General features: G+C 38.1%; 1 protein-coding gene across 1 annotated transcript; it reads right to left on the bottom strand.

Moving 5' to 3' along the window:
• Positions 1 to 3,248: 3,248 nt before the first annotated feature.
• GJA1 (gap junction protein alpha 1) lies at positions 3,249 to 12,899 on the bottom strand. Its single transcript, XM_056566451.1, has 2 exons — positions 12,744 to 12,899; positions 3,249 to 8,515 (listed from the first exon to the last, which is right to left on the bottom strand). Exon 2 carries the CDS (start codon positions 8,495 to 8,497, stop codon positions 7,361 to 7,363), a length of 1,137 nt encoding a protein of 378 aa, XP_056422426.1. The 5' UTR covers positions 8,498 to 8,515; positions 12,744 to 12,899; the 3' UTR covers positions 3,249 to 7,360.
• Between the last annotated feature and the right edge of the window lie 818 nt (positions 12,900 to 13,717).

Genomic DNA, 13,717 nt, shown 5'->3' with positions numbered 1-13,717 from the left:
CTGAAGCCTGAATGAAACATGATAAAATGTTTTGGACACTTTCACATTATAAACACAATCCTTACTGATAGTCAAATCAGCACTTTAATTAAATGATTTAATGGGTATGGATTTCTTCACTTTAATGTCACTTCTACAGCACTCTTCATAGCCAATCCAATAACCGAGGCTGCTGGCACCTGACTTGCTCTCCAATGGGTCCTCAAAAAAGGATAAAAAACAAACAAAAATAAATTAAAGTTAATCTAAATAAAAATTTAATAAAAAAATATCTTTAATCTCTTCAATTGTGACGCCCAGACCCTGCTCCCAAATCCAGACGCTCTGCGGCAGTGATTCAAATAGAGATGCCTGTAATCTGCATGTGACTTGTAGATTTTTTAATAATATTTTATATAATTTAAATAAACAATTGCTATACAACGCGCTGACTGTTGACTGGGGGTGTCAGATGTCACTTGGGATGAAGTGGATGACCGAGTTAACCAATAAATAATGGCAGATGGGTTGCTGGTCGAGACACGACCGCTAGCTGATACTGGGAGCTCAGGCCCCTCGCTGCGACTCCTGCTGCCACTCAACCCTAGTCTGCTGCGACTTCTGCCTGATGAATTTAGGCCTCTGCCACTCCTCTGTGCATGTCCTGGCACTTCTCGGCCTTACATACTTAGTGCATATATGAGGGGGGTACAATATGCTCCACTATGCTTAAAACAGTATTTGTCTAAAACACCAACAGGTGTGTACTTTTGGCTGGCCTTTCAAAGTATCTAGGCCCTTAAGACTTTAACAGGAACAAAATAGTACACCACTTAGATGTACATATGAGGTATGCACTTATGAGGGGAGAAGAATGCTCTCCACTATGCTTTAAACAGAATTTGTCTTCTACACCATCAGCTGTGTACTTTTGCTGGCTTAAGACTTTAACAGTAACAAAATAGTACACTTTTTAGATGTACATATGTGGTATGCACTTATGAGGGGAGGACAATGCGCTCCACTACGCTTAAAACAGTATTTGTCTACACCAGCAGGTGTGTACTTTTCCCTGGCTTTTCACAGTATCTAGGCCCTTAAAGGGGTATTCTGGGCAAAAACATTTTATCCCCTATCCAAATGATAGGGGATAAGATGTCTGATCGAGGGAGGCCCGCCACTGGGACCTCCCGCGATCTCCCTGCAGCACCCACATTCTATGCGGGAGCTGCGTTTCCAGTTCTGGAAACCTCTGGGTTTCTGGGACTGGGAATGTGACATCACGCCATGCGTGCAGGGAGATCGTGGGGGGTCCCAGCGGCGGGCCCCCTGTGATCAGACATCTTATCACCTATCCTTTGGATAGAGGATAAAATGTTTTTGCCCGGAATACCCCTTTAAAGGGGCTCTCTGCTGCAAACGTTTGGAGCAAACTGTTCCGAACGCTAGAGCCAATGCTGGGAGCTCTTCATAGCCCCACCCCTCATGACAACACACCCCGCCTCCTCAATGCAAGTCTATTGGAGGGGGCGTGACAGCTGTCACGCCCCCTCCTATAGACTTGTATTGAGTGAGTGGGGCATGACATCATGCGGGGGCAGGGCGATCACATCAACAGCTCCAGGCGCCGACTCCATTGCTTGGAACAGTTTGTTTCAAATGCTGAGCAGCGTAGTATTGCTTTAAGACTTTAACAGGAAAAAAATTGTACACCCCTTAGATGTACGTATGTGGTATGCACTTATGAGGGGAGGACAATGCGCTCCACTACGCTTAAAACAGTATTTGTCAACAATACCAGCAGGTGTGTTCTTTTGCCTGGCCTTTCACAGTATCTAGGTCTTTGAGACCTTAACAGGAACAAAATGGTACACCACTTAGATACGCACAGCTTCCACTTAATAGAGGACAATATGCTTTTAGTGCTCTGCTCACCCTAACTGGCTGGCTATTATTAGCTTTTCAGTTGTTGTACACACCGATGCTTCAGCACACAGTCGCTGTGTACTACACCCAAAATTGCACTTTCTCTCTCACTCCCTTTCCTATCAGTGCTTCTTGGCTGGATTTGGGCTTGAGGTGAATCGCTGCATTAAAAAAAAGCTTTTCTGTTCAACACACTGCTCTCTGTCCCTCTCTGTAATAGAATGCTGATGTGACTGGGAGGTGAATCACTGATGTAAAAATGCTTTTCTGTGCAACACACACTGCTCTCTGTCTCTCTCTCTCTCTCTCTCTCTCTCTGCAACAGTACGCTGATGTGACTGGGAGGTGAATCACTTATGTAACAAGGCTTTTCTGTGCAACACACACTGCTCTCTGTCTCTCTCTCTCTGTAACTGTACGCTGAGGTGACTGGTAGGTGAATCACTGCTGTAAAAATGCTTTTCTGTGCAACTGTCTCTCCACAATAAAAAGCTGAAGTGACTGGCCACAAGATGGCTGCCGATTATATAGGGCTGTGACATCATAGGGGTGGCTGGCTGCTGATAGGCAGCATGTGATTAACCACTTAAGGACCAAGGCGTACCTGTACGTTCTGAGTCCACTCCCATTCTATAATGCGGGGCCACCGCTGCATCATAGTGGGTCGGGGCCAGCTTCTAACAACGGCCGGGACCCGTGGCTAATAGCATGTGGCACTGATCGCGGTGCCACATGCTATTAACCCTTTAGATGCAGTGTTCAGGTTTAATCACGGCATCTAAAGTTAAACTAAACTAATGCTGGTTAACTCAGGGGGCTGTTCGGGACCAACGCGGTGAAATTGCGGCGTCTTGAACAGCTGTAGGACACGAAGAGGGTCCCCTTACCTGCCTCCTGGTGTCCGATCGCCGAATGACTGCTCAGTGCCTGAGATACAGGCATGAGCATTCAAGCGGCAGAATCATTGGAAAAACGAAAGTGCAAAAACGGTGAAACCCCGGGTCCTTAAGGGGTTAAGGGTCATCCCGCCTACCCACCTTCCCAGGATTCCTTGCCCCATGTCCTCACATGTGGATCTGCCATTTTAGATGCCCTGGAGCCTGGACTGCACTGAATGGTGTTTAATGAAGCTATTCGCGCAATCAAATCGCGGCGATATTCGCATTCATTGTGAATCAAATTCTTCCTGATATTCGTAACGAATTCGGATTCGTCAGATTCGATTTCCTCATCCCTGGTAATTTTGTACCAATTGTTTAATATTTTTGCTGTAATATTACAAATTAACTTATAATGTGTGAAAATCAGTTTCCAGAAAGACAAAAGAAAAACAACCCCACACCATTTATTACTAAAGTAGAACTTTATTGTCTAAATTAAGCACTTTGAAAACCATGTGCTAATGAACCATGAATGCATACATGCAACAAAGCTAAAACTAACAGTAGTTTATGAAAAATAATGACAATTACTCTTGCGTACAAAAGATAACATTCTATTTTTCAGATATTAATAGTCATACATACTACACACATCCTATCTGGATCTTTACTTCTGGATGAAGATAATGGCACTGTAAATATTAAATAGAGATGTTTTACCCCTGTTGCACTACAATTGTACAGTCGGTGAATTTAAAGAAAACCTGTCAAATTGATTGAGCAGCCTGATCTACCAGCTGTTTGTTATAGGACAGTGGAAGCTGAGAAAATAAATATAAAGCATTTATTGGAACGTTTCAGTATAATTTGTATTTTATTTATATATGTCTCTGCTGATTTTAGGTGTCCAGTGGGCTTTCCTAATTAGTGACTAATGGTTATCTCTGTAAGCATGCTTATAAAGGGATAAAGGTGCCAATCATTCAGTGAGACCGCCCACTTGCCTATTTGAATGCCATGTAAGGCAGCATCAAGGGGGTACAGTCACTAACTTTCCAGAACACTGCCACTTTAAAACAGCATTGGCTTCTGTCAGCAGCCACTGCTAGAAGATGCCAGCCAGTGACGTTGGTCAACATGTACTTTCTTCTCCCTACAATAGAGGAGCAGATCAGCTGGCAGCACTCAGCACTGGAGGATAACTATGGCATTTACTTATATGGGGGCTATGTATGTGTGTATGGGGGCAGTTTATTTGTGATTGGGGGATGTGTATGAGGTTTGTATGTGTGTATGAGGGCTGTGTATGTGTATTTGGAGGCTGTGTATGTGTATATTGGGGCTGTGCACGCATGTGGGGGCTGTGCACGTGTACATGGAGGCTTTGTATGCGTGCATGAGGGCAGTATTTGTGTATGGGACAAAATGTGATGCTGGAAGATTTGGCAGCCTTTTCATGGTGACAGATTTGCTTTAACAGTTGTGATGTTTAAATAAATTAGCCAGAGGTGTATTAATGAAGACATATATTTCCAGACTCTTGCATTCTAAACATATCCCAAGTGCAAACATTACAAATGGTTGAAGCAACCAGATCACAATAAAAATACAAAACTTCAGAGTAATGAAGCCTAGAGTACAGTACAGAATAACAAAAAACAAACAAAAAAATCACAAAAGTGGGCTCTTCAGGCAGAAATGTATTTCCTCCTAGATGCTTCTTCTTAATGTATTTTACTGTGCTTCCACATTGTTTAATGAAATGTATGCTTGCATGTGCAGTATTATCAGTTGAGAAGAAGCCTGTGAGTTATACTGTAGATTCCAAGCAGAGTTTATTGATGTGGTTATATTAGGGGTTGTCTTATTTTAGAAAACTCATTTTCAAAAACCTGTATATCTTCCAGGTAAGGAAATCCTTCAATCCACCTATAACAGATCATGTGAGTCTAAAAGGGAATGTGTCATCAGAAGATTACATATTGTTTAAATCTGGTTTTTATATTAACCATAATTTCAATAATTTTTTTAATACATTTTTTATTTTTATTTTCTATTTCTCTATCTATATTTTTTAATATTTCTGGAAATCTTGCAGTTTCCATTCTGGCCACTTGGGCTAAAAATAAGCTGAGTTTTCCTGTACTGTACAGATTTTCCCCTAACCTTTCTTTTCAAGAGCACAGTGAAAGATGACATCAGTAGAGAGATAACACTGGATCCACCACCATTCACAGCAGATATCAGCATCCTACCTCCCTGTAGAATGACATCTGAAAGGGGTTTTAATTCATCTGAATAGTACTATTCCTGTCCTGTCTATTGCTGTCTACGGTCCATGGGTCCAGCAGCAATGCATACCACTAACTGCTGTTAAAAACATCTCAGGCAAGATGGCAGTCCATATAATAATGTACAAAAAGTTAAATAAAAAAAATAACAATCAGAAAATAAAAACAGATTAGAAAAAGAACATGTTTCCATATGTGGATCTAGTCAGAAAAACTAAATCTAGGAGACACATTCTCTTTAATGTCTACAACATGGAACCCTAATATTGAAAGAGATTAAAAACCCCAGAGTATGGCTGAAGCTCCCAGGCTGTATATATTGAGGAATATTTTATTACAGGGACTATGGCTAATAAGTAAACATGCCTTAAAGGGCATTTGTCTAAGGCTGTGCAAAAGATGCCCCCTTAAGTACAAAAAGAAGGAACAAAGTTTTGGATTATTCCATGTTCTTGTCATAGTAAGATATTCTTTGGGATTCTAGAAAGTGGTACATTTCTCCTCTTATCACGGCCCATGCAGCTATATTAGACCCTTTTCCAGCTCTAAGCAAACAAATAAAGTATTTTACAGTACTACATTATCACTATCATTCAAGCTTTTTTGATTACAACTAAACAAAGGTAAATTATTTATGCAATAAATCTATTCGTCTTGCTTAAAAAAACAAAAACAAAAAAAAACACTAATAAACAATGCTACTTGTTGATCAAGTGCATCCTTAATAGAATATGTGAAAAACTATCATTTTTGGAAAGAACAATAATGAAGGACTATTTGCTTTTCAGGCACAGCACTCTTGTAAACACTACATTTCTTGAGATAAAAGCAAGCGTCCTACTGACTCCAAGCATCTGTTATACCCTCCCTATATGTAAGGGTCACCTTATTTGTTTTGCGAAAGGCAATGCTGTCTGGGAGTTATGGTTATATTGGCAGAGTTACTACTTGTTTTGGGACTCAGGATACACAGGTGATCTGCAAACAGATATCAAATAATTACTATATATGTATTTATATCTGTACATCTACTACTATTTCACGTACCTAACTTCTGCCCTGCTTATCCACTTCTTAATAGCTACACACATCTGCAGTTAAAGCAGTTGTCCAGGATTAGAAAAACGTTGCTCTATTCTTGCAAAACAGTGCTACTGTTGTCCACAGGTTGTGCCTGGTATTGCAGCTTGGCTCCATTGAAGTGAATGTGACTGAGCTGCAGTACTACTCACAACTTGTGGACAGGAGTGGTAAAGGTGTGGAGCAGCATTTTAACAATCTTGGACAGCCCCTTTAATGTATGCATTTTTTATGGTCCCTAACAATAGTCACTGACTCACTAAGTTCAATTTCCTTTTAACCCTTGCAGAAAGTGTCAAGAGAAAGAAAATTTAACAGGAAACCATGCAAAACTCTAACTGAAGTCTTAGGACTTATCTGGGAAACACACTACAGGAAGTACATCTGAAAATGAATCATTCTAAGCTGAATAAAGTAGTTATATCAGTCCCATAAGTTTCTGTGGTTTTTCCCCAGACAGGACTATAAGTTATTAATAAACAATATTTAAATTGCAAACATTAAATTATTATTTTTGTGATGACATAACAAGTAAGTTCAAATTTAGGAAACAAAGGTTCAGGATAGTAGCTACAAATACATGGATATTCAAACTACTGTCGACAACTTACTCACAGTGATGGCTAAAACTAAAGTGACGGCTGCAGAAAAAAAATGAGAAATACCACGTGAACCTTAAAATATAATAATAATGTTCTTAACAGTTCAATAGTGGTCACGAACGTAACCCATGGTATGAAATCCCCCAAAAAAGTTTCCCACCATTCTCAACTTTCCACTCTACCCATACCTACCAAGGGTGCTTTGCTTTGGTTGAACCTAACCTAACGCCTTAAAGATGCAAATGTGTTTACAGAAAAATAATCGATTAACCATTAAATCTACATTTTTCTCCGCTATACAAAAACACCCTTATAATGGACCCTTGCTATGGAGTATTGTCTTCGGGTGAAATGCCAAACTGTTCCAGAAATCAAACTACGATCAAATAGTTCACAAGGGATTTCTCTTGGCATAAGAAGTAAAGGATCCACAATCGGTTGTTCTATACCTTTGATCAATCAGTTACTTAAATATCAATGTGTACCTCCCACATCATGAAAAAGTAACTTTTCAAAGTTTATCACTCCATTATATTTCTCCTTTGAGACTGTGAAGTACCTCCTCCATGGAATAAATGTGTCTTCCATAGCATAAAGTTAACTAGATCTCAAGGTCATCAGGTCTTGGTCTGCTGCTTGCATGGCTACTTGCTCTGCTTGAAGGCCTATGGTCCAGTATACTGAGAGGCTGCATTTCATGTCCAGGTGCCATTTTTTTGCCAGTCTGGTGGTCATCAGGAAAATCAAATGGCTGTGCATGAGTGTTAGAAATGGTGCTTCCAGCTTGGCCCATTCTATTTTGTTCTGCACTATAATTTGCCCAGTTTTGTTCACTTGCTTGCTTGTTGTAATTTCGACAGGAGGAAGGGTTTCTATCTGCCGTAACAAGCTTGTAACCTGGTGGTGACATAGGTGCAGTTGGAGAAGAACAGCCATTAAAATAAGCATATTTAGGAGAGGTGCATTCCTTTGTTGGATTTGCTTCACCTGTGACGGCATAGGGATCTTTCTTACCTTTAATGCCATCTTTGACATTCTTGAAACTGACATAGAACAACTCAATAATGTTCAGTCCTAAAGATACTAGAGATACCACCAGCATGAACCAAATGAAAATTGTTTTCTCAGTGGGACGAGAAAGAAAACAGTCAACTTGATGAGGGCAGGGATCTCTTTTGCATGTATAGATAGCATTTAGGCTAAACCCATAGATGTACCATTGGGTAACAATGAAACCAACTTCAAAAAAGGATTTAAATAAGATACTGATGATATAGGTGCGAAGCAAGCTACCACGCATTTTAACCTTCCCATGTTCTTCAATACCATATTTGAATTTCTTTATTTCAATTTGCTTGAGGTACATGTCCACATTGCCGCCATCATTTTGAACTATCTTAAGTTCTTCCTCTTTTCTGTTGAGTTTCTCTTCCTTACGCATTATGTAAAACACATGAGCCAAGTATAGTAGAGTGGGCGTTGAGACAAATATAAACTGAAGAACCCAAAATCGCACGTGGGAAATTGGAAAGGACTTGTCATAGCACACATTTTCACAACCAGGTTGTTGAGTGTTGCAGGTAAATGCCGACTGTTCATCTCCCCATGCTGATTCTACTGCCGTCCCAAGTAGAAGGATGCGGAAAATGAACAAAACGGACAACCACACTTTTCCTCCAGCAGTGGAATAGGCCTGGACTTTGTCTAGGAGTCTTCCTAAGGCGCTCCAGTCACCCATCCTTCAAAGTTGGGTAACCTATAAAATAAAATGTAAATTTGTCAAAAGATTTTGTCAAAGTAAAAGAAACCGTTAGGCTTCTTAAATAAGATTTATGATAGATGTTTGCTTAATTTCTGTTCATAAAGTTATTAAAATATTGAAATGTTGTAATGACTCATGATGCTGGTCTTCTACATAGTTTAAATAAATGGCCATTATACATTAGATGAGGAAACAGTTGATGCCTTTTTTTTGTTCAGAAGACATTATTTGGGAAATATTTTGTAAGGATTTATTAAGAAAAAAAGAATATTCCATTATGTCATTCTTAGCAGATGGATAGTGAGGCAATTTCTGACTGAGATGAATCCTCACATGACTCATATTGACCACACTAACGTCAAGCCCTATCAGAGAACTTTCACTGAAATAAGTGAAAATTGTTGTCATTGCATAGACAGCCATATGTGGAAAGAGATTTTATTACGTTACTGCTTATTGAAATACTTTGATGAGATATAACTTCCATACATATAAATTCAAAAAAGAAAAAAGAAATAAAATGAAAAGTAATTGGGAAACCAATGCAATTCTAATAAAGGACCTAAGTATACAACTATATTCAGTCTAGGCAATTATCTGTGAACTAAATACATTGGATGCACACATCCCTGTCCCAGTAGTAAAGATCTGGAGTTCAGGCTTTTGAGTTTATTGAGGATTGCCTGGACTGAATTCAATTGTAGCAAAAAGCTAGCTGATGGTCTTCAGGTTCTAGCGGCTGACAGCGGAGGTCTGGAAAATGGCAAGGAACTAAAACAAAAGTATATTAAAAATTTGCATAACTTTTCATCATGTGGTAAATAGACTTTATTCATATAAAACCGGAAAACTCAGTTAATGAAGAATACAGTTTTATTAAAGACTGATGGATGTGCTCAGGGAAAGATACAATTCATAGTTGATGCATGACAGATATATGACTTCAAGCGAAAAGCCTGTCCAAAATCACAATGAACTCATTATTATGTTGCTGTTTTCCAACACTGCCACGTACATCACTGTGAGAAGGATAGATAATAGATAGATAGATGGACGGATAGATAAACAAATAGATAGAAGATAGATAGGCAGATAGATAGATAGTTAAATAGAAAAATAGGCAGATGGATACATAGCAGATAGGTAGGCAGATGAATAGATAGATAAGCAGATATATAGATAAGCATGACATAGAAAGAACCTGAAAAGGTAGGTAGATATTGGATAAGTAGGTAGGTAGATAAACAGATAAATAAATAAAACGATAGGTATGTAATAGACAGACATATAGATAGATAGATAGATAGATAGATAGATAGATAGATAAGATAAATAGATAGATAAGCATGACATAGAAAGAACCTGAAAAGGTAGGTAGGTAGATAGACAGATAAATAAATAAATAAAAAGACAGGTATGTTATAGATAGATAGATAGATAGATAGATAAGCATGACATATGTAGAACATTGAAAAATAGATAGATATTGGATAGGTATGTAATATATATATATATATATATATATATATATATATATATATGTGTGTGTGTGTTTCATAGATTGGTATATAGAACTTGGAAAAAAAAGTAGATATAAGATAGATAGATAGATCAATAGACAAATAGGCAGATAGATACATAGCAGATAGGTAGGCAGATGAATAGTTAGGCAAGATAAATAGATGAGCATGACATAGATAGAACCTAAAAAGATAGGTAGATATTGGATAAGTAGGTAGGTAGATAGACAGAAAATAAATTTATAGATAGGTATGTGATATACAAATAGATAGATAGATAATAAAACATAGAATTTTTGGTGAATAATCAACAAACTAAACTCTTCTTCATCTGGAGTGCAGTGGTGATTCCAGTATTCTAGGTAGATAGGTAGATAGATAGATAGACTAATAGGTAGATAGATGGATGGATGGATGGATGGATGGATGGATAGATAGATAGACAGATAGATATACATAGAATTTTTTTTAGAATCAGTAAAGTATAAAATTCTCAGTAGTTAATAGCAAAGTCTTGCAAGCAGATGTTGGAATGGCCGAGCACACAGAAGTGCTGTCATATGTAAATGGAACCAGGTGGGAGTGCAGCTCCCCTCTCCTCTTATACCAACCTAGGACAGAAGAGAAATGTGGGCAGGGGCGCCTCTACACAATAGGCTTAAACCTACAAAATCTTACTCAGCAGGATTACCAACTATTAGTGCCTGAACACATGGAAATTCCAAGTCCTGCACATTCTCACTACAGGCAGCTGTGAACCTGGAGCACTGGGTTTGCTTTCTTGAGGACATTAGGAAATAAACTTCTTTTGCCCTTATTTTAAAGCTGCTTGAGTAGAATCTAATACTGTAGAGAACATACAGTCCTGGGGGAGTCTAGTAGCAGTCTTACTGTAATGCTGCCTTCAGAGCTCTTTGCTTCAAATAATAATCTGCAGTTGTAGGGTTGTGGTTAACTAATAAAATGTAAGGAATACAAATGAATGCAAATGTATCAGAGTGAATAGAAGATGTAGCAGAGCTGAGTTTGTCGTTTAGCACAGCTCAAAGGGATATCACAGTAAGTTACTTGGGTTTTACATAGCGCTGCTGGTAAATCTACGAAGAGCCAAATTTATCCTGCTAAATTTATATACCTAAACTTTATCCCAAATAATGGCAAGGATTAGACTGGAATTACATATGCAGTTTTTAGAGGCAAATAAATAACTTCTACCTCTCTCTTTGTTGGATCCAGTTTTGCCTTTATCTACAAAAACTGCATGCGGAATTACATGAAAAACTAGCTCTGTCTCCAGCCTTATAGTAATAGTTAATTTTGAACTTTTGAAAAGGCTTCTACGTGACCCAACCTGCAGTCATATGGTACATTCAGCATATGTTAGGTAGCTACAGGATGTATCTGTGTTCTGATATAGCATGATACAATCCACATAAAGCATACATCTATGTATACATGTCATAATATTTTATAATCAGCACAAAAGGTGAAAAAAAACTGTTTTAGACACACTAAAATCACATTATTGTTTTTTCTTTTGTTATTAGCTATGTTATTTTCAGCACCAGCAGTAGTTGGCACAGTATTCTAGTTGATCACGGACTACAAAGAGCTGACAACTCAATCCAGCTGGCAAAGAGAATGCCCTAAATACCACTATATGAATGGCTGTTACTTAGCGTTCAGCACAGCAGTTTTCAGCTATTTTGATGGATGGATGACTAGAGGGATGGATGGACAAACTTCGGATGGATAGATAAATAGATAGATGATTTATAAATTGACTTGAGGTGAACAGAAAGACTTGTGATATATAGATGATTAACTATAGATAAATAGATACATATAGAGACAGATAGATAATATTATTGCCAGATAGATACAAACACTAACTTGATAGATAGATAGATAGATAGATGGATAGACAGAGATAGATAGATAATAGACAGACATAGATAAATAGATAGACAGAAAGATATATATATATATATATATATATGAAATAGATAGACATAGACAGAGAAATAGAAATATATAGATATATAGACATAGATAGATAGACATAGATAGATGGATAGACAAATAGATAGATAGAAAGCTAGATGGAAAAAGGAATCCTCCGCAGCACACAGACCCATGCAAAATGGTGACATTTATTCCATCAACACATAGAAATATAAATAGATAGACAGACGGACGGACGGAAGGATGGACGGACAGATAGATAATATTTAGATAGCTAGGTAGATAGATAAATAGATATGAAATAGATGGATGGCTAGATAGACAGACATAGATAGATAGATAAAATAGATAGAATATTAATAGGTTGGGAGACAGATAGGTAAATAGATAGGTACAAAGATAGGATATAAAAAGACTGATGGATAAATGGACAAACAGGGATGAAGGCAGATAAAAAAAAAAAGAAAATTTTTCCATGTGAACACATTTCTTGAATCCCATTCTGTTCATTGATTCTATACGCCCAGATTGTCACAACTAGTTGATAATTCAGAATGTAAATTGCAATAAAATTCAGTCAGCTCCTTCACAAACTGTAAAGGTTCCTGTGTAAACTTCCAAGGAAAGGTTTTTCCAAGCCATTTATTTGCTATTCAGAAATACAAAATAAATATAATACAGGGCAACTATAGAACAAATAGGTAAAAAGCTTTAAAAAAGCCAATAAATCACAATACCTTTCAGATCCAACCAGATGAAAACAAACTCCAGGGAGCTCTTGGAAGGAAAGTGACTGCAGTGTCTTTTAAACTTTAAAGCCTGTTCTCTCCGCAGACTTCCTTCTCCTACAGAAGTTGCAAAACTTTTTTTTTCCAGCTGAGACACTCTTTCAAGGCTTTTAAAAAGTTTGCAATCCTCAACTCCGCCTTCGGGGTGGACGGACTGGGAAGAGAAGGGAGGAGAGAGTTGTAAGGAAAATGAAGAGGAATTTTAAGAAGTTTTATAGAAAGCCTGATGTTTAACATACAATCCCTATTGTGATCACATATTATTCTTTTTTCCTATTTGAATGGTTTATGCTTCTTTAAAACTTTCTCAGTTAACATTTCCCTAAGACTTGTGCCAGATGACAAAGTCAGTACAGCTAGATCAGACAGTTCTACTGCACTTTACAATTAACAAAGCTTCATAAATTGACATTGAATTTTTAAAATTAATTATTTCTTTTTACATTATGTTACAGTGGTTCTATTACTTAGACCTGGATCATAATTCATTGTATGTGCTTAACACCGATATAGCATCTCACATAAGGGAATTAAGTAGTAAGTACACAGCCTGTTTAACAGTATTTTAATGTTGTGTCCCCTCAAAATAACTCAACACACAGCTATTATTGTCTAAATCTTGGCACGAAAAGGGAGCACACATCTAAGTGGAAATTTTCAAATTGGGCCCAATTATCCATTTTCCCTCCATGGGGTCATGTGACTGTTTAGTGTTACAAGGTCTCAAGTGTGAATGGGGAGCAGGTGTATTAAATTAAGTGTTATCATTCTCACATACTGGTTACTGGAAGTTCCATTCAGAACAGGCCACATCATAGTCGATTAAAGAAGGTGAGTGTGGATCGTGGTTTGACGCTGCACGGTGGCTGCCTGTCGCGGGTGCGCGGTGGGCAGCAAAGGTGGAGCCAGGCGGGTTTGTTGGG

Source organism: Hyla sarda, chromosome 3 (genome assembly GCF_029499605.1).
Source record: "Hyla sarda isolate aHylSar1 chromosome 3, aHylSar1.hap1, whole genome shotgun sequence".
Taxonomy (NCBI): Eukaryota; Metazoa; Chordata; class Amphibia; order Anura; family Hylidae; genus Hyla; species Hyla sarda.
This window is presented reverse-complemented; position numbering and strand designations above follow the sequence as displayed.

Coding starts and splice junctions, on each gene's coding strand:
- GJA1 (XM_056566451.1), bottom strand. CDS start 8,497: ATGGGTGACTGGAGCGCCTTAGGAAGACTCCTAGACAAAGTCCAGGCC.